The sequence below is a fragment of the Kogia breviceps genome, chromosome 10 (assembly GCF_026419965.1).
Source record: "Kogia breviceps isolate mKogBre1 chromosome 10, mKogBre1 haplotype 1, whole genome shotgun sequence".
NCBI classification, from domain to species: Eukaryota; Metazoa; Chordata; class Mammalia; order Artiodactyla; family Physeteridae; genus Kogia; species Kogia breviceps.
In genome coordinates, this window is record NC_081319.1 from 105,630,702 (window position 1) to 105,652,037 (window position 21,336).

The 21,336-nt window shown below is 51.4% G+C and overlaps 2 protein-coding genes across 3 annotated transcripts in view; both read right to left on the reverse strand.

Moving 5' to 3' along the window:
- Nucleotides 1–154: 154 nt before the first annotated feature.
- On the reverse strand, nt 155–14,989 carry NQO2 (N-ribosyldihydronicotinamide:quinone dehydrogenase 2). 2 transcript variants are annotated; one of them, XM_067006830.1, is made up of 7 exons: nt 14,829–14,989; nt 13,480–13,622; nt 11,763–11,927; nt 5,423–5,553; nt 3,193–3,306; nt 2,201–2,302; nt 155–643 (listed from the first exon to the last, which is right to left on the reverse strand). In XM_067006830.1, the coding sequence occupies exons 2-7, from the start codon at nt 13,484–13,486 to the stop codon at nt 467–469; spliced, it is 696 nt and encodes a 231-aa protein (XP_066862931.1). In that variant the 5' UTR covers nt 13,487–13,622; nt 14,829–14,989; the 3' UTR covers nt 155–466. The 2 variants fall into 2 exon arrangements, with proteins under 2 accessions (XP_066862931.1, XP_058932620.2); XM_059076637.2 differs by lacking the exons at nt 5,423–5,553; nt 11,763–11,927; nt 13,480–13,622; nt 14,829–14,989 and having other exon boundaries at nt 375–643; nt 3,193–3,728.
- A 2,152-nt stretch (nt 14,990–17,141) lies between these two features.
- The window catches only part of WRNIP1 (WRN helicase interacting protein 1), a 101,582-nt gene continuing 97,387 nt past the window's right edge, over nt 17,142–21,336 (reverse strand). Inside the window, exon 7 of the transcript XR_010835204.1 lies at nt 17,142–18,528. The gene's annotated coding sequence lies outside the window, so the exon portion shown is untranslated. The remainder of the gene's footprint in view (nt 18,529–21,336) is intronic.

A 21,336-nucleotide genomic window follows, 5' to 3' on the forward strand; every position in this document is an offset into this window, starting at 1 on the left:
CTCACCACTGCCCGGAAACCGCGTTGTGACGGGCACGCGGGGACTGTAAAAGTGCGTTAAGCGGCTGCTCAATTAAAACGTCACAGTTACGATGCAGGTAAAAAAAAAAAAAAGATGGAAGAAGTCAGTCCAAACAGAGCACTCACACACGAGCTGTGAACAGACTTCACTTTTCCAGGAAAACAGAAATTCAAGTTGAGTTACGGAATAAAACAAAACGAAACCTAACAAATCCAGTTCCAAGCCAGGAGAACAAGACAGGGAGATGGAAACATATTAGAAATGAAAAGAGAGCCGGGGAGAATACGGCCATCTGTCAGGAGAGAATCCGGGAGAACCAGCGGGTGACGGGAGCCGCGAGTCGGCCTACAGGGCCCTGGAGACACAGTCACGTCACCGCGCACCTGCTGCTCCGTCGGGCCGTCCTTTCTGACACGCGCCGGCGCCTCCCAGCGTGGCCCCGAGCTCACTGCCCGAAGTACCAGGGGGGCGAGCAGGGGATGGGCTCCTCCTTCCAGATGGTCTTCAGCCTCTGCGCCCAGGAGGCCACCATCCCCCTTCTTTCTTCTTCTGATGCAAATTCAGGAGCAAAACTGATGTGAGGGGCAAGGACTTTAAATCCACAGAAGTGCAGCGTGCCGTGCTACAGCCGCAAGGAAAGGAGAGCGATGAGAAGCCGCCCCGCACACGCCATCCTTCAGTCACCACAGGGGACAGAACACCTTTCATGCTACGGGTTAACCGAAAACAACGGAACTGCCCCAGAACCTCAGGACACAGCCGCTGGGCAGCCCACTGAGGGCTGGGCAGCGGCAAGTTCCAAATTCTACTCTGATAACTGACATTCATCTTTAATCTGCTGTTGAGTCAGACACTAAAGTTTACAGTTTTGACTGGTTAGGCAAATTATGGCAAGTCATGCGATGGAATATTCTAGAATGAGGTTATTTTAGCTACAATGTGCCACCATGGACGGCTGTTCAAGATATGCATTAAATGTAAACAGCAAGAAGAAACGTGAAGCAGTATTTGTGGCACACCGTTTATGTAAAAAGATAAACATAATAAGCCTAATCATTAAAAGTATATATTTAAAAATATATATGGGCTGTAAAGAAATACATCAAATCATTGAAAGTGATTATTTTTAAGGGAGGAATTAAGGGGACTTTTTATATTTTATAATCTCATTCTTTTCTATGTACTTCTGCAAACTGAAAAAAAGGTGAAAATTTTTTAAAAGCAAGAATTTAGGCCTGGCTAAGGGCACCTAAGAGGCCGCTCGGCCTCTGCACAGGAATTTCCGGCTTCTCCAGCTGAGCACCACCACATGGAATGACCACCCCGTCTCCTTTCAGAGATCCTTCTTCTAGAAATATCACTGTCCTCCATCTGCACTCCTTCCCCAAACCCACACCCTGTCCAGGCCTGCCCCATCGGGTGGGTGGGAGGCCGGGACCCACACCACCACCTGCGTTTTTAAAGCTCACAAACCCTTGACTATGGGGTCTCCTCCGAGCTCAACACACACCCCTAACCACCTAGATGGGCAGCCTCCATGCAGGCCGCTGGGTCTCCCAGGAGTTCCCCAGGGGACACGGGGGCTAACCCAGGGCCCCCAGTTCCCTTCCTCGGCCCTGCCCCTCACCAGGGCACTTCCACTGACCGCCGTCCTCGCCGACCCCAGGCCCAGGGTGCAGAGGCAGCCCGGCGTCCACCCGGGAGGGCAGCCCAGAGCTGAGTCCCGGGCTCCTGGAGGGGGGGGTGGGCTCTGGGGCGGCGCCCAGCCCCTGGCTCCACGGAAACGTGCCCACTCGCGAGGCTGCCGGATGCGGGCTGGGGAGCCTTTTGCCAGGGTTCCAGGCGATGCTGCCTCAGAAAGCAGAGCCAGAGTGCGGATGGCTCTGCCCTCCCGAGTCGTGACACACACGGGCCACCGTGGGGCTCCTGCGTACTCCAGAGCCCACCAGCCAAGTAGGTGTGGCCTGGCCTGCCTCTGCCCAAAGGATGGCAGAAGCTACCCTGATAACTCGTGTTTCCCCCATTGGCCAGCCTTTCCGGTGCTGCCAAGTAAATCACTAAAGAGGGCAGAGGCTGTCACTTCCTGCACCCAGGGAAGTCAGAATGGTCTGGCCTTCAGGCCTATGTCACACCTCGTTTGTACCGGGGGAGCTGCGGGTCAGGGAAGGGTGTGGCGTACCTGGAGGGGCCACAGGAAGTATCGGAAGTCTCCGCTGGCTCCAGTTTTCTGGTACATGTCGGCCGTGCCGCCCGTGGTTAAGGACAGGATGGCCAGTTTACCCTGCAGAGGACACAGCACACGCATTGGTGGGACCCCAGAGGACAGGGTAGTAAAGGCCACTGTGACTCCAGCCCAGAGGTTTATAATGACCGGGAGGGAAAACCTGAAGCCAGCTCCCCTGCACCCTTCCCTGATGGAGAGACACACGTTCCCATCTCCGTGCAGCCCAGCTGCAGGTGACAGCTACACTGAATGGAGAGAGCAGCGGACAACCAGAGGAGCGGACGGGGCGCACCCAGGGCTGCCAGGCCGCGGTGCTGCTGGCGAGCAGGCTTCCGGGACGCAGGGGAGGAGTGGGTGAGGCTGAAGCCAGACCTCGGAGCGGCTGGGAGGGCAAATGCTGCCGCCCGCAGTGCCCGGCTCCTGGGGCCACTCGGCAAAGGGTGACATCTTTTCATGGTCCAGAACGGATCTCATGACTCGGTGTTTTCTTTATATGCACTTATTTTCTGAGATCTCAGAATTTAAAATGTCATTTGTTTTAGTAGGAAATCCATAGCTACCATGTCCTGTGCATCTGCCACGTTCCCCTCAACCTCTTCCCTGGGGGCGAGACGTTATCCTGTTTTCAAGGGGGTTACGTGACGCTCAGAGGTGAACTGGTGCGTGGCCGGCGATGAGCCCGCATCGTGGAGCCGGCGCCCCGCAGGAGCCGTCCCCAGGGCAGCCCAGGCCTCCCTGGCTGAGCGTGCAGACAGACGTGGGCGCTCCGTGTCCCTTACTGGAAGAAAAGCCCACGACCTCGGGAGTGACGCTTTCTCGCCCACGTAACCACACGGGGCCTTACACACGGTTGGCGCTCAGTGTTTGGTTAAAAAATGCAAACTAGGAGTGACCTGCTGAGACGCCCCCCCCACCCCCGACGGACGCCGCCCCTCATCCGGCCATACCTTGAGGAGGCCGTCGTCGTAGAATCCCGGGATGTCGAAGGCAAAGCCCTGGCACAGCACCCTGTCCATCCAGCCCTTCAGGATGGCTGGCACGCTGAACCAGTACAGCGGGAACTGCGGGTGGCACAGGCAGCGAGCGCTGGGGTCACTCCCGCGTTCCTCTGCCTGGGGGTTTGGGGGAGCCTCCTCCGCGGGCCTGGGCATGCAGACGTCACCAACGTGATGGGGAGGCTTCTCCCCGTTCTCTGAGGCGCACGGTGTGGCGGTGGCGGCCGGCGGGGCGGGCAGGGCCAACAGCGTCCCGTGACGGTCCCCGACCGCCGGCCCCTGACTGAGTGGGCCGGGAGCTGCCGACCCCAGCCGCGGGGCCGGAGGGAGGCTGTGGGAAGGAGTTTGCCCGCTTCCCCGCCTGGGGGTGAGACACGGCATCTGGGAGTCGGGCTGGGGTACGTTCTGAGAAGTCTGATCCTCAGATTCCACACACCAGCAGCACGGCCTCCCTGGAGTCCATTCCGGCCCCCACAGAAGCCATACCCAACAATATCATCAACGAAAAGAGATGGACACGTGCAATAACCTGTTACCAAAGCTAGAAGGAAGCCCGTGTTTCACGTGCTTTCACTATAAATCTAACTCAGGACTTGGCACCGAAACCCCAGCTCCACAACGTACTGCTGTGTGACGTTGGCAAGTTACTTAACCTCTCTGGGCCTCCTTAGCCTGATTTGCAAATCACTCACAGCACTGTGGTGAGGGTTCAATGACACATCACAGCGCCCAGAACAGGGTAAACGCTCAGTGACTGGTGAGCTACGGTCATAGTAGCAGTGGTCGTGGTGAATGACATTTTTATTAGTGTTGAGCAAAAAAAAATAAACATACATGCAGGGGCTCTGGGCAGAGTACGGGGAAAAGGGGTGGGGGTGGGGAGAAGACAGGTGAAAAGGGGCAGGAATAGAGAAAGACTCTCACAGAAGGAACGGGCCTTGGCTGGTGTTCACCTTCCAGTTACAGGAGAGGAGGAGGGGGAGGAGGGGGAGGAGGGGGAGGAGGGGGAGGAGGGGGAGGAGGGGAAGGAGGGGGAGGAGGGGGAGGAGGGGGAGGAGGGGGAGGAGGGAGCCCGCCGCGGAGGGGAGACAGAGCTGCGTGGGGTTCTGCTCGGACCAGGGGCCGGACTGCTGGGCCATCGTCGCATGGCTGCGCGGTCCCGCGTGACTACCAGCGAGCTGGTGGTAAACCGCGGGCTCTTGGGTGTAAGGAGGATGGAAGAACGGCCGCGCTGGGACCACACCCGGAGTCAAGGTCGCCGGGAAGCGAGGTGGGCAGACGCGGGGCTGCCCCTCCCGCATGCACAGCTGTAGTCTACAGGGCGTTCCTGCACGGTCTGGAAACTGGCTCTGCGCCCACCGCAAGGATATGGTCCTGTTCTCCCGCCCCCGCCCTGCCCCTCAGCAGGTTGGAAAACAGAGACGATACGGACCCAGGAGACCCCTTCCTGGGAGGCTGGATCTAGTGACGTGGGGCAGAGGCAGAGCAGGCAGCTCGGAGAAGAGCAGCTGCCATGAGGGAGGGAGGAGACGCCCCACACCCCGTGCCACTGCCCCGAAGCCCGCCACGGCCTGTCCTCGGGTTCCTGGCACCCAAGCGATCAGGGCCCTTATGACAAATCCCCGTCTCCCTTGGCCTGACTTGGACTTCCACCCACCCAACGACTCCGCAAAAGCCCATTTACTCTGCTGCCGTGGCGCCCGCCCGCCGGCCGTGGACGCAGCGTCCTGGGCAGCCCTCGTGCAGTGAGGCCTGCCTGGGACAGAGGTGAGTGAGCACCAGGTGTGGGTGAGGGGGTGAGGCCACCCGCGGGGCTTGGGGGAGATGATTCTCCTCTTGACGACTTAAGGCAGCGGCTGCATCTGGCCTAAATTACTCTGACAAACACCCACGCAGACAGAGCTGGTTTCCGTGAAGCCCCGCCCCTCCCGGGCTGGGGGTCAGAGAACGAAGGCAGCACGTTCTGCAGGGTCGGGGTCAGACGTTTCGGGACCACAGGCTAAAGGGAAATCCCTGCGGTTTACGTGGGGGGCAGGACCTGAACGGGGGCTAGGGGCTCCCTGGGTCTCCGGACCCAATGACACAGAAGTAAGCGCGCAGATCGGAGCGCCACCGCCAGGAGCGTGAACTCAGGATCGGGAAAGACTCTGCACACAGGACCGTAATCCAAGGGGAACCAAACCTGAAACATCACTAGGTCGGCCTCCTGAACCTTCTTCTGTTCCGCCATTATGTCGCTGGTCAGAGACCTCTTCTTGCAGGCCTCGTACGCTTCCACGCTGTAGCTGAATAACTCGGGGCTGGAGAGGGCGCCTGGAAGAACAGGACGGGGGTTCTCACCCAGGGGGCGGCTGCGGCCCGTCCCGCCAATCCCACCAGCGCCGCTGCTGCCTGGACGTCACTCCCCGGCTGCAGCAGGTCACCGGGCGGTCACAGAGACCTGAGCACACGCCAGGCCCCGGGGTCAGACTGTGGATGCAAAGAGAGCAAGCTACGTCCTTCCCTTCTCCTAAGGGACTCCAAGTCCAGCAGGAGACGTGGACGCGCAGCCGCACGGGGACACACAGAACACGGCCGCTCGGCCAGCGACAGGTGCAACGTTACGGCAGACGGGCCTCACACCCCACGGCCAGGAGCAGCGGGCCTCACTCCGCGGGTTAACGAGCGCTGCAGCCAGCTCTGCGGGAGCGGGTCAGGAGCGCACCCTGGGGGTGAGTCGGCGAACGGGGTTCTGACGGCGGAGTAGGAGTTCCGGGCAGCCTGCAGAAGCTGGGGACCTTGTGGGCGGAAGACGCAGACGGGACAACCTGGCCAGCCCAGGAGCGGGCCACTGGGAGCACAGCCGAGAACCTGCGGTGAGGGGCCAGGAGGCCCGCAGGTGATGCGACCGTAGGGACGGACCAGGCCTTGTGAGCCCGGCCGAGGGGCTTAGGCTCCTCCTGCACACAGGGGGCTGCTCCCCATGTATACAGTGAACGCTCCACTTCAGCTCTGGAAAAGCTCACTGCGGCCTCAGCGATTCAGGAGAAGGCCTGGTAGGGGAGGGGCTCAGGCGGCAGCAGCGGGGGTGGGGAGGGGTCGGGTTGGAACCTGCAGCACCTAACCCCTGACCCCGACCCCCAACCCTAACCCCTAACCCCCACCCTAATCCTCTAACCCTAACCCTGACCCTGACCCTAACCTAACCCTCTCACCGTAACCCTGTAACCCTAACCCTCTAACCCTCGGCAGCTAGGCGGAAAGCCAAGTTAACACTTTGCTCCAGGCCTTCAGCGGGCTCTCCTCAAGCAGCAAGACTCACCCAGCCGCACTGATCGGCGTTAACGAGAGCCACCAGCGGTTGAGCATCCCCGCGCACCGCGCTCTGCCCTGCGGCACCACCTTCCTATGCTCGTAACCACCCGGCGGGCTGGGCGATCCCCAACCGACCAGAGAGGAGGTGGAGGCTGAGGGCCGAGCTCGAGGCCACGGGTCCCACGTGGCAGCAGAGGGGACGACGGGAGGCGCAGGTGCGGCCCCTGCGGCACACGGCCAGCAGAGGAGCCCAAGGAGAGGCCGGCCCTTCAGCAGCCACAGCTGAGAACACGCCAGGGCTCTGCTTCCTCCCCCAGCCTCCCCAGGGTTCATTTTCATTCAAAGCACCTGTTGGGACCCTTTGGTGCATGAGGCTCTGTACCGACCAGAGACCCTGAGCAGGAGAGCCTGTGTCTCAGGCAGGCTGCCGCCCACCGGGTGTGGAGCCCCCAGAGGACACTGGCTGCTTCTGATGATGGTAAATGGACAATAAAATGTGCATGGGCCACGTGTATCCTAGATTAAAATTAAAGAGTAAATATCAAAGCAAAGGTACCCAAATGTCACGGGAAAATGAGAATATTTTTATAAGTGAGGATATGGAGGGGACTTTCTTAGTAAGACAGGGAATCCAGAGCCACGGAAAAACATGCTGACTCACAGCTTGAAACAAAAGCTGGAGACAAAGTAAGCCTAAGTCGACGGGGGGACTGGTAAGCTACGGCAGGTGCCGTGAAGTGCCGTGCAGTCATTAAAAAGACCCCCCAAAGCTCTAGTGAATGAAGCAAATCCCCACTTACATCTGCACCTATAGCGCGTCTAAGCTCTACACAGATACGCACTGTGCCGGTATCTGGAGTACGATCTACAATGGTCCCACCATGAAGTCCGGCTGCTTGTCCCTGGGGGCCACGCAGGACCAGGAGGGCATGCGAAGGGGCTCGCTGTTTGCACCCTCTGCCCACCTGTTCACCACGTTTAAGACACTTTATACACAGAGCTCGTGTCACTTGCTTCACTGAAAACCAGCGGCTCCTCCACATAATACTCTCTGTCTCCCCAGTCCCTGCTTTGCTGTTCGCTCAGTGGGAAGAATTGTTTGGTTTATTACAAGGGAATAGACAGGGACCTCCCCGGTGCTCCAGTGGGTAAGACTCCGCGCTCCCAATGCAGGGGGCCCGGGTTCGATCCCTGGTCGGGGAATTAGATCCCACGTGCCGCAACTAAGACCCCACGCAGCCTAAATAAATAAATATTGTGGGTTTTTTTTTTTAAAGGGAAGGGCTCCCCTGGTGGCGCAGCGGTTAAGAATCCGCCTGCCAATGCAGGGGACAGAGGTTCGCGCCCTGGCCCGGGAAGATCCCACATGCCGTGGAGCAACTAAGCCCGCGCGACACAACTACTGAGCCTGCGCTCTAGAGCCCAAGAGCCACAACTACTGAGCCCATGTGCCTAGAGCCCGTGCTCCGCAACAAGAGAAGCCACCGCAATGAGAAGCCCTTGCACTGCAACCAAGAGCAGCCCCCGCTCGCCGCAACTAGAGAAAGCCCGTGCACAGCAACAAAGACCCAACGCAGCCAAAAAAATAAATCAATAAAATAAATTTTTTAAAAAAGAAGGGAAGACAAGAAAAGACAAGGACGTCAGCTGTTACCATCAGCACTAAATACTAGACCTGGGGATCTCATTAACCCAACTGCAAACAGAAGGAAATTAAAGGTAATTAATTTGGGCTTCCCTGGTGGCGCAGTGGTTGAGAGTCCGCCTGCCGATGCAGGGGACACGGGTTCGTGCCCCGGTCCGGGAGGATCCCACGTGCCGCGGAGCGGCTGGGCCCGTGAGCCATGGCCGCTGGGCCGGTGCGTCCGGAGCCTGTGCTCCACAGCGGGAGGGGCCACAGCAGTGAGAGGCCCGCGTACTACAAAAAAATAAATAAATAAATAAATAAAATAAAGGTAATTAATTTAAAATGAAAATTCCTGGCAAACCACAGGTGAAATTATCATTTGCAGATGATCTGACTGTATATCAGCAAAGCCCCAGAGAATCAGCTGAAAACTACAAACAGTAAGAAAGTTAGTAGCAGCCACATACACGCACACACAGACGAGTCCTCTTCATACAGAGCAGGGGCCCCCAACCCGCTGGCCGCGGGCTGGTACCGTTCCCCGGCCCGTTAGTAACTGGGCTGCACAGCAGGGGGTGAGCGGCGGGCAAGGGAGAGAAGCTTCATCTGCATCTAGAGCCGCTGCGCGTCGCTCGGCCCGGTCCACGGAAACACTGTCTTCCACGAGACCCATCCCCGGTGCCATAAAGGCCGGGGACTGCTGACACAGAGGAACAAAGCCCAGTTAGTAAGAATTATGTGAGGTCTGCATGAAGGAAACTCGTGAACAGACCTGGAAGGTCGTAAGAGCACATGAGCAAATGAGGAGCCACGCCTGTCACTGGCACAGAAAGAACTTCACGAGGCTGAGTCATCTGTAAAGTTAATGGGACCTCAATAAAAAGATAATCTGTTACCTTTTGAATCTTGCCAGCCTAAGGCTGGCACTTGCCATCTGCCTCTACAAAAAGTTAAGTCACAAACGGCTGTAACCACTGACCTTCAACATGCCCTGAAAGGAGTTCATGGGGGAGACCAGGAATGAGGCGCCCTGTGCTCTGGGGAGGCTGGCAGGACAGGCCTTCAGAGAGTCGGACCTTCCCGGGAGCAGAGCTTCTGAGCCCCAGTCTTGCATCTCTTCGTGCCTAGAACAGCGCTGACGTCACTAACGGAGACGTGCGCTCCTCGTGACCAGCAGCCACCTTCTGCCAGCCTGTGTGTGCTCAGCCGCACGCCCCCCCTTCTCCAAAATCACACACATCCCGACTCCCCCCTGCCCTCTTCGGAGCAGCTCCTCGGAGCTCTCGGAGAGGCTGTCTCCTGGACTGTGGTCCTCATTTTGCCCCAAATGAAACTTAACTCACAACTCTCACGTTGTGCATTTTTTTTTCAGTCAACAATCTGGAAAGCTAATTCAAAAGATTTTATGGAAAAGTAAAACTAGTCAGAAAAAGATAGAAAATAAGACAAATGAGGGTGACCTAACTGTGATAGTAAATAAATTATTTGCCAAAATAATTAAAGCCATGTGGTACTGAGTCATGGATAGGAAAACAAAAGCAGAATAAAAGTTTAGAAGAGAATAAAAGGTATGTGGGAATTCAGATCACAATGAAGGTGGCATTTTAAATTGGGGCAAATAGCTGGATCATGTAATAAATGGTGATGAGGGAGCTGGGTAAGTACTTGGGAAAAACGACCCACACCTCACATCACACACCAAAGTAAATTCTGAATAGAGAACATACTTACATTTATAAAGTGGAACCTGTCAAACACCAGAAGAAACTATAACACCTTTAAAAAATAAGCTTAGAGTTTACATGACACAAAATACACAGGTCAAAAGCCAACTAAGCAAAAGTAAATGAAATTCTGCATGAAAAAAGCCACCACAGTAAAGTCAAAACTAAAAAAAAAAATAGGTAAAAATTTATTTACAATTCATATACAAAACTGTGTACTCAGGGACCATTTTGCCACCTGTCAGATTGGCAATTATCAAAAAATTGGTAAAATGAGGAAACGAGCACTTGCAAACACTGCCGGGGGCAGACTGGTACAGCACCTACAGAGGACAATTTGATAGTATCTACGAAAATGCAAAACGCACGTTCCCTGTGACCGGCGACTCCATTCTAGATACACCTGCACAGACAGGAAAACACACGTGGCCACGCCTGTGCGCTGCAGCTCTGTTAGCAAAGGTGAGAAGCTACCAACAATGCCCATTAGCGGCAGCTACTTAAACCATCGCCCCCGCATACAATGAGGGATTTCACAGCAGAAAAAAAGAAAGCTACGTGCAAAACAACATATGTAACGTGTTTCCATTTTTTAAAAAGCGGAGGGAAAATGGAGGCTATGCCCTTAACTGCTTTAGGTACATCCCGAGAGGGCGCAGACCCACACTCCGCAACGACGCACAGCTAACGAGTGACGCTGGCTTTTTCTCGGGGGCAGAGGAAGCGGGTGGCTGGGGGCAGGGAACGGACTTGCACTGAGACCTTTCTGACTTGAGAACTCTCCATCATGTGCGACAATAACCTTTGTTTTCAAACTTCTTTTTAATTAAAAAAATTACAAAGAAGGCAAAATCCCCCAAACAATCTGATTTAAAAATGGGCAGAGGATCTGAACAGACGTCTTTCCAAAGAAAACAAACAGATGGCCAACAGGCATATGTGAAAAGACACCCGACATCACTAATCACCAGGGATGCAAGTCAAAACCATAGCGAGGTATCACTTCACACCGGTCAGAATGGCCATCATCAAAAAGACAAGAGACAAGTGCGGGTGGGGACGTGGAGAAAAGGGGACCCTCATGCCCGTTGGTGGGAATGTAAAGTGCAGCCACTACGGAGAACAGCGTGGAGGTTTCCTCCCCAAAATTAAAAATAGGTCTACTGTCCAGCAATCCCACTTCTGGGTATTTACCCAAAGAAAAGGAACCCAGGAACTCAAAAAGATATCTGCACCCCTACGTTCACTGAAGCGTTGTTCACAACAGCCAAGATACGAAAACAACCGAAATGCCCATTAATGGATGAAGAAAAGGCGATACATAAACACCATGGAATATCATTCAGCCACAAAGAAAGAAACCTTGCCATCTGCAGCCACATGGATGGACTTGGAGGGTATCATGCTAAGTGAAGTAAGTCAGGCAGAAACATACTGTATGATCTCACTTATATGCAGAATCTTAAAAAACAGAAAAATAACTGAGCTCATGAGTACAGAAAACAGACTGGTGGCTGCCTGGGGCAGGGGCTGGAGGGTGTGGGCAATACAGGTAAAGAGGGCCGGAAGAGCAAACTTTCAGTTATAAGTGACTAAGTCACGGGGATGTCACGCACAGCATGGTGACCACAGTTAGCACTGCCGCACGTATGAAAGAGTGGATCCTGAAAGTTCTCATCAACAGGGGAAAAGAGTGAAACTATGTGTGGTGACGAATGTTAACTGGACTTGTCACCATTTTGCAAAATGTATACGAACATCGCGTCCTTATGTTCCACACCTGAAACGAATACCACGTTGTGTCAATTAAACCTCAGTAAAAAGACACACACAAAGAAGAAAGTTTAAAAAACCAGAGCGTTTATTCCATGACTCACCGGCGATATCTTTCCTCGTGGCCCTCGGCTCAAAGTCCATGGCATAGAGATCAGAAACGGTGACGGTGCAGCCCTGCCGGCTCAGTTCAGCCACCGCCACGTCCTTCAAGGACCCGTTGAAAGACCTGGGCTCTTGGTGCGCATAGACGATGAGCACTTTCTTACCTAAATCCAGACAAGAAACCATTTCTCTTGAAGAATAATTCCTCTTTGTCCAAATTCAACAAGGACTAAGATGACAAGGAAACGTGTAAGTGCATCACCGTGGCTGAAGCTAAGTAAGAAAGACCAACCCTTTTTACGGGTGACACTTTTAAAACAATGAGCGTTTTTTAAAAATCTAATTATGTCATAGTTCATCATTACTTGAGTTTGCTCACACACAAATATACCAGTCAAGTTACAATTCCACAAGAGTAACATGACCGAGCTCCTTAAGGGCCCGATCTGTTTTTGTTGTCCTCCATAAGTTTTAGCCGTGTTGCCTAATATCATAATAAGAAACTGCCATGACTAACCAAGACTAATCAATCTTCTGTGCTAACCCTTTCTTGGAAGGCATCAGCCACTGACACACAGCTCTGCTTCCCTCCCCTCCATCAAAAATGGACACTTAAAGACATCAAAAATCAGATCCCTAGTCCCACGGGAGAGGCAGGGCCTGCATCAAGTCCCGCTTTGGGGGGCGAGGCTGAGGGCAAGAGGCTCTAAGAAGACCAGCGTTACAGGGTCTGGCTGTGTCATTAATACCACAGCCTCTGAAGCAGTACTTTCCTCGTTCGGAAGATTCTGTGAGGTTAGGTACCGAATTCTTCCAGAAGGCAGCTGTGGGGATTTGTTTAAATCTTCCCTGGGAACGTCTGAGACCAAAATGTTTAAACTCTTGATTTATATTATTCTGTTTAGGCCCTTAAGGAGAAAATATAAACGTCAGTTGGAAGCAAACAGCTTTGGGGCATAGTCAGCTGAGTGTAAAGGTTGAATTCCACAAGTGAAATTAATGATTAACACTTTTTTTTTTTAACCTCTCAGACTCATTTGTTATACAGGAACTCTACTTGGGGGCTTAATAGGAAAAATGATACCATGAACTGGGGAGAGTGCTGCCTCCCAGGGGATATTTCAAGAGGTCTGGTGACGTTTCTGGCTGTCACTTCGAGAGGGAGGCAGGGCTGGCATACAGGAGACAGAGCCCAAGGCTGCTGCTAAACATCCTACAAGTACAGGCAGGTCCCACAACACAGGGCTATCTAGCCCCAAAGGTCAGCAGTGCCAAGGCTGACAAACCCTAACGGACGACACAATGTGTAAAATCACGTGAACATTTATGTTCTGAAATGAAAGGATTTTCATCTTCTGTTGAAAAAAAAAGATGTCACAGAATGGGACGTGTGTAAGTCATGCTAAATCTTTAACCATCGTAACTGTTGGGGCTCATTCACTCAATATCTATTTATTGAGCACCTACTATGTCCTGGTGGTCATCCCAGAGGCTGGAGGCAAAGCAAAGACAGGATAAGCATTAGATTTTGATGGGGCTGAAATGGACAATAAGACCAGTAAGAAAACACAAAACGAGAGAATTCCAGATAGCAGTGCACATTATAAACAAGTTTTATACACTTCAGTGCTGTCTGGAGTTTTTATAACAAGGTATTCAATTTCTAACTAAAATTTTAATTTAAAAACACATAACTCGCCCATGGCTAATAGTCACCTGCCATATTCCGGGAAGGTGGGTATTTTTCTCTCTGGATGCTGCCAAGAGGAGGGTCTGCGGTTAACTCTGGGCACAGAGGACTGGGTGTGGTGGGCCCTGGGCTCCCAGGCGCACTCACTCTCCTCAGTGACCCCAACAATCTAGAAGAGAAAACAAACACTGAGGGACAGGGGGAGAGCGGTGGGGAGGTCGAGGTCCGGCCACAGACGGGGGCAGCGAGGGAAAGGCAGGCCGTGGGAGCGGCCAGGTGTTCAAGGAAGCCTGCGTGATGTACCTGGGGTTAAAACTGAGCGGTGGGTGGTGGGAGATTAGGTCCAAAAGATGAGTGGGTCTGCAGGACAGGGGCAAAGACTTTACCCTGAGCCTAACAGAAAGCCACTGGAGCATGTCATGCAGGAGAGTGACGGGACCTGATCACCTCGGACAGGTCATCAGTGTCACTCCAAACTCAGGGAACACCTCATCCTGAGATCCCTAGGGTCAGGGCGCAAAGACATTCTGGTTTGGTTAAAAACCATTTAATTTTAATGCCTACAGCAGGGCATGCATTCCCCTCTTGCTTTGCTGGGCCCAGTTTACCCATTGACTTCACCCGCCAGGCCACTGGAGGCCACTGAGTTTCTGACTCCCGCTCTGGTCAATTCTCCTAGTTGTACAGAATAAGGAACTGAGGCCCAAGGAGTCGGCTACTGGCCCAACACTTCCCTCACTGACCTTCCATACCTACTGCCCCTGCAGAGCAGGGGTACTTTCCCCTTCCTCGGAAATTATACACTTACCAGGTCAACAGTAAAAAAGAGCCATGGGGTTGTTAAACTCTACGTATCACATCAAATGGGCTGATAATCTGATGTACATTACTTCGTCCTAATCTCCGCGACCGTTTCTCTCTTCCTACACCTGGGTTCTTTCCATCCCCCCTAGAACTATAAACAGCCGTGCAGGAAGCATACACTGAGTACACGTTTATCTTCTCGAATTTCTCTGGTTGATAATCTCAGGGACTAAAGTTAAAGAAGCTGAGTTCCAGGGCCTGGTACAGACTGGACGGTACGCAGGGCAGAGGCCGAGCCCGAACTCGGCGGCCCGCGGGCCTAGGCCGGGTCACCGCGACGCCCACTCGCTGACCCCGGGCTTCCCGCTTCCCCGTCTGCAGCTGGGGTCGGCGCAGCCCGAGTCCAGGGCGGAGGGCAGCGGCTGAGGGCAGCGAAGGACCTGCTCACTCTGTGCCCCAGCCTCGTACCTGCAGAAGAGGAACCTCGGGCACGCGGGGAGTGGGAACCCGCAGAGACCCTCGCCCTGGGAAGGGTCCCCAAGCCCGCCCCACGGAGGGCGCCGACACTCACCGCAGCCAGCGAGCGTGCCAAGAACGAGGACACGTCGCGGACTTTCTCCAGAGGAACGTCTGACGTCCACGCCACGTTCTGGCCGCGCGGGCCACGCACTCGCAGACGTCGGCGGGAGGACGCGCTTTGCAGGGCTGACGCTGGGAGTCCGCCAGCGGGGCCCCGCCCCCGAGCGCAGCCCGGCCCCGCGCCCCGCCCCTCCCCCAAGCCCGACCAGTCCGGATCTCTCCCCGCACTCGGCGCCCCGCCCCTGTCCTGTCTCCGCCCCCGGGCACTGCCCAGCGTCAGCCCGGGCCCTCGTGTCCGAGAGGGACACGGTGGCTCCGCGCGGTGGCGGCTGCAGGGATTGTAGTGCTGGGAAGATGGGGGCGCCCCTGCCCGCGCCTCACGTCTCCTCCACCCCCAGGCGGGTGTCCAGGGTAACGATTGAAGGTCGCGGCATAACACTCAACGATAAAAAGGATGAACTATCGATGCACCCAGCAGCCTGTGCGAGTTTGCAGAGAATTATGCTGAACGAAAAATGCCAATCCCCAAATGGTCCATCCTGTACGATTCCATTTATGTAACACTTTTGAGATGAGAAATTCTAGAAACGGAGAACAGATAAGTGGTTGCCAGGGTTTGGGGGCGGGTGTGATTATAAGAGGGACCTCGTGGTGATGGGAATGTTTGGTGTGTGACCGCATCCTAGTGGTGACGTTGTACTGTGGTTTGGCCAGATGTTTTTATTGGGGAGGCTGGGTAAAGAGCACATAGGATGAAGGTTCAAGGCCAAGGAGATTCCCCTAGAAGGCAGAGAGGTACTGAACCGTAGCCTGTGGATGTGTGGGCGAGGGGTGCTGGTGAGCAGTTTGGGCTAATTTTCTCCTTTTCCCTTTTTCCAGCACTTTCTGGCTTGTAACACCTCATTTGGTAGCCCACTTGCCATTGCGACCCACCCAAGGACCCTCCCCAAACGCTCTGCCTTGATTTCCGGTGTCCTGGGATGGCCCTATAGAGCAGAAAGCAGATTTCCCCCGCTTGTGTAATGTTCCTAATGAAAATAACTGCAGCTGCTGTCTGCACACCAGCGTTAGCGGGTGGTCTGTCTGCAGCTGATGTTTTCCTTGGGTTCAGAAGTGAGGACATGCTCTTGCTGTGACATGCTCTCGTGCCAGCAGAAGACAGGCCACCTTGTCTTGTGAGCCCAGGAGGTCCTGGGGGACGTTTTCATTTTAGAATGACCTTTATCCGAGGGAAAAGTTGTAGAGGCATTTCCGAATGTATTAGAATGTCCTCAAAGATGAAATGTGGCTGTTCTCGCCCCTTTCTTGTGAGACTCACTGAGATGATGTCCTCATATCATCTTTGTGTCGCAGAAGGTAAATGAGTGCAACTAAGAAAGGTAGGTGTAGGCGCTCTGAAATAACTGAAGGTAGGCTTCCTTACAAGGAGGGAGAGTGACGCTGTTGTCCCGTGGGAGAGGTGTGTTCACGTCTTTTGTGCTACGAGGACCTATAAGGAAAACAGCCAGACCTCCGGGTGGTGTGGATCCCGTGGGAGGACCCGGTAACTGTGGAGCAGCAGGTGCTGGAACCAGCCCGGGAGCCGTCCAGTCCTTGGTGTGGGAATGAAAGCGCTGAGCTCTAAAAGAGACCAAGATGCGACATCACCTCTGAAAACCAGCAGGTGCAGGGAGCACCTGCGGCCGCGCTTTGGTTCAAGTCCACCACGCGACAGCACCATCTTGTGGCCGCACGAGGAATCACAGGTGTGGATGGAGCGTTGCCGGCGGGGAAGGGCACCTGGCCGGCCCTCCTTCCCTTGGCCTTCAGGATGGTGGAAGCGCCAGTGATGGATTCAGTAGGACCCCGTCCGGCAAAGGGAAATAACAGAACTCCCTGCTAATCTGGCATTTACTGCCAACAAATAAGATGGAACCGCATTTGTATCCTGAGTCCAAGGAGGAGGTGGTGCTCTTAAAACGAGATAAATAGGTTTAGCATCAGCAATAAGCATCGCCTCTAGGGGCTCCCCTTGCTGTGAAGAAATGCAGGCACAGGCTTAGGTATCCCAGGCAAGGGGGCAGTATACTGTATACTGCCCAGCTATATACTTCCTCTTCTCCCCAACTCTCTCTGTTTGTGTTTCAGATGGAAGTTAACATCGAGGGCTACCTTAAGACTAATCAAAGTAGCCTGAACTTTCTCCTAGAGAAGTAGTTACTTTGGGTTTTATTTAATGACTTTTCCTTCCCTCTGCTAATAGCATCCCCTTTATTTTTGGAAACAAACTCTTCCCAATAACATAGTTATTTTTTTTTATTGTAGTAAAATCTGTAGAACATAAGATTTGCCATTTCAACCATTTTAAGTACACAATTCCGTGGCATTAATTACATTCACAATGTTATGCAACATCACTCTTTGTATTTCCAAAAATTCTTCATCACCCCAAACAGAAACTCAGTAATCATTAAGCAGTAACTCCCCCCTCCCCCCCAGGTCCTGGTAACATATAATCTTCTTTCTGTCTCCATGAATTCGCCTATTCTAGATATTTCATACAAGTGGAATCATACAATAGGTGGCCTTTTGTGTCTGGCTTACTTCTCTTAGCAAAACGTTTTCAAGGTTCATCCACATCGTAACATGTATCAGAGCTTCATTCCTTTCTATGGCTGAATACAATTCCATTTTATGAATATACCACATTTTGTTTATCCTTTCATATGTTGATGGACACTTGGGTCATTTGGCTATTGCGAATAATGCTGCAATAAATATTGGTGCGCAAGTATCTGAGTCCCTTTTAAAAAATCTTTTGGGTGTATACCTAGGAGTGAAATTGCTGGGTCATACGGTAACTGTTTAACTTTTTAAGGGACTGCCAAACTGGTTTTCACAGTGGCTCCACCGTTTTACATCCCCACTGATTCCTCCACATTTCTCACCAACATTTGTTATGTTGCTTTTTTGGTGATTATTATACTGGTCCTAACGTCTGAAGTGGTATCTCATTGCGGTTTTGTTTTGCATTTCCCTGATGACTAATGATGTTGAGCATCTTTTCTTGGGCTCATTGGCCATTTGTATACCTTCTTGGGTGAAATGTCTACCTAAGTCCTTTGCCCATTGTTTAATTGGGTTGTTTGTCTGTTTGTTGTTGAATGATAAGAGTTCTTTGTACATTCTGGATATTATCAGATATATAATTTGCAAATATTTTCTCCCATTCTGTAGGTTGCCTTTCACTATTTTTTGGCCCTATTCCTCTAAAAGCAATTGACCAGAGTTTTCTCTTAGTTCCTTTCTATTGTTAACTTCTGCCTTGCTGCTGAGTTCCCAAGGAAAAGAACTTGGAGGCGGTTTGGAGGCACAGTCTTTGTTCAGGGAACATGCTGGTTGTCTGAGTATTTTCAGGTTTCTTTGGACATTTTGGGGTGAGCAGATGTTTTATATTTTCAAGGTGTCTTTTGTCTCCAACTGAAGATCGTCCAAGCTCTGAAATCTCATGAGGCAATTTTATGGCTTTTCTCAAACATAACTAAAAGACACTGACCCCTGCTAGCTTCATTAGGAAATGAGCTATTGTGTTGATTTCCTAACAACCCCCCTGGTTTCTGAGAACTTTCGCTTCCTGTGGTGCTTTGGGACGGTCTGCTGCTTGTCAAGAGTGATTGATCCGTCTTGATTCCTCAAAAGCTGTGGCTGGAATTCTAATGACAACATATTATGAATTGGCTTTTTGCATTAATAAGTCTTAAGTGGATATTGTCCCAGCAAAATGGTAATCTAGAGATTAGATTCAAGTAAAAAGCTCTTTGTGATTAAACAGGTGTTTGATGTTAAATGGCCAGTCATGCCATGAATAACTGACTCATCAGAAATGAGAACAGGGCTTCCCCGGTGGCGCAGTGGTTAAGAATCTGCCTGCCAATGCGGGGGACACAGGTTCGAGCCCTGATCCGGGAAGATCCCACATGCCGCGGAGCAACAAAGCCCGTGTGCCACAACTACTGAGCCCGTGCGCCACAACTACTGAAGCCCGCGTGCCTAGAGCCCGTGCTCCGCAACAAGAAAAGCCACCGCAGTAAGATGCCCGCGCACCGCAATGAAGAGTAGCCCCCGCTCACTGCAACTAGAGAAAGCCCGCGCGCAGCAATGAAGACCCAACGCAGCCAAAAATAAATAAATAATAAATTTTTTAAAAATGAGAACAAAAGCTTCTCATATTTTAACTAAGATTTAGTTGACAACCAAATACTGGCAAATTTAACATGCTTTTCAAAATTACTTTTGCATGTAATACTTGGACCCAAGGGGCTTCCCTGGTGGTGCAGTGGTTGAGAGTCCGCCTGCCGATGCAGGGGACACAGGTTCTTGCCCCGGTCCGGGAAGATCCCACATGCCGCGGAGCAGCCAGGCCCGTGAGCCATGGCCGCTGAGCCTGCACGTTCAGAGCCTGTGCTCCGCAGTGGGAGAGGCCACAACAGTGAGAGGCCCGTGTACCACAAAAAAAAAAAAAAAAAAAAAATACTTGGACCCAAGTGAACTCCCTCTCTTCACCCCAAACCAATCAGAGCATTTTGGCAACTGTATGATTAGAGGTATTAGGCTCTCATGGTACACACTGATGTATGATGGTGAAAGTTTGCTTAAAAATTAGAAGTAAAGGGTACTTTCAAGATTGTGCCACTGGAATTGCAAATATAATTGAGCCAAAATTCTGTTCTATGACTTTTCTTCCTACTTTATTTATGATTCAGTAATGGACCTTGGATGAGGGAGTGTGAACTGAGTGCTCCCTGCTACTCAAGGACAAGCTAAAGGGCACTTAATATTTCTGGGTAATTATTAGAAATAAGAATAGTATGGGGTGATGCCCATTAGCACTTACAGAGTACTTACTGTGTTCTAGCAGTATGGTAGGTTCTTCACACGGATTACCTGACTTAATCCCAACAGCAGCACCATGATGCAGTTCCTATTGTTATTTCCATTTTACAGATGAGAGAACTGAGGTCCAAAGAGTCTAGTAAAGCTGCAAAGCAGTCTGGCTCCAGAGCCCACCTTTAACTAAGATAATGAATTAAAGAGAAGTATCCCCAGTGACAGGGCTAAAAGCAGGTGTAGGGAAGTAGGAGGTTATTCATTTTTCATAAGATTAAAAAAAAAAACATAAATCAAAGCCACAAACTCTATAAAAATGGAGCCTCTTTCCCAAGGAGCTGAGAATTGAAGGCGTGCTGAGATGAGCACCTCTCTGTATCCTCTGATTCAGCTTTGTGGGCAGCAGCAAACAACAGCAATGAGCATAGAAGGAACGCTGCCCCCCTGTAAGGGTGCTGGAGTCGCCTTTGAAGCACATTAACGTGATTCAGAGTTAAGTATACAGCACACCTGTGTCTGCATGCATCTTGGTTGGCCCCTAATTCAAGCCTGGTTTCCAATGTCTTTTACTTTCTTGATAATGTCCTTTGACACATAAAAATGTTTAATTTTGATGAAATCCAATTTATTTATTTTGTTGTCGTTGTTGCTTTGAGCTTTTGGTGTCATATCTAAGAGCCCATTGCCAAACCCAAGGTCATGAACATTTACTCCTATGTTTTCTTCTAACAATTGTATAGTTCTAGCCTTGTATTTAGGTTGTTGATCAATTTTGAGTTATTTCTGCATGTGGTGTGAAGTAAGGGTAGAACTTCATCCTTGTGTGTGGAAATCCAGTTGTCCCGGCATCTTCCGTGGAAGAGAATATTCTTTACCGCATTGAATGGACTTGGCACCCTTATCAAAATCAACTGACTATAAATGTTTTAAACGAGGTTTCTTTTTTTCATTTTCACAAGATGATCATGTGGTTTTTTTCTCTTTATACTATTCGTGTGATGTATGACAGTGATAGATTTTCTTACATTGAACCACCCTTGCATTCCTGGACTAAATCCCACTTGGTCATGATGTATAATCCTTTTAATATCTTGTTGGATACAATCTGCTAGTATTTTGTTGAGGATTTTTGCATCAGTATTCATAAGGAATATTATCCTGTAGTTTTATTTTCTTGGATGTCTTTGTCTTGCTTTGATATCAGGGTATGAGTTCAGAAGTCCTCCCTCCTCTTTAATTTTTTAGAAGAATTTGAGAAGCGTCAGTGTTAGAATTCACCAGTGGGCTACCTGGTCCTGGACTTTTCTTTGTTGAGAGGTTTTCTTTTTCTTTTTTTTTTTGAAAAGTTAACAATAAACAGATATTTGGTTTGTGGGGAGTCAGCAAGGGGAATTTGGGGAATTAAGAATTATGTATAATTTAATTCAGGCCCACACCACCTCGTAATGATACATTGTAACAGTTTCTTAATTTATTTCCCTGCAATAAACTTTCCCATATTCTGGCCATTCCAAATGTCATGGGTAATTATGTTTTTTAAATCATTTCTTTTCTTTGTCACACAATACTCAAAAAGCTTGAATGTCTTCCTATTGCTTGCAGAATTAATTTAAAAAATTTTAGGCTTCCACTCA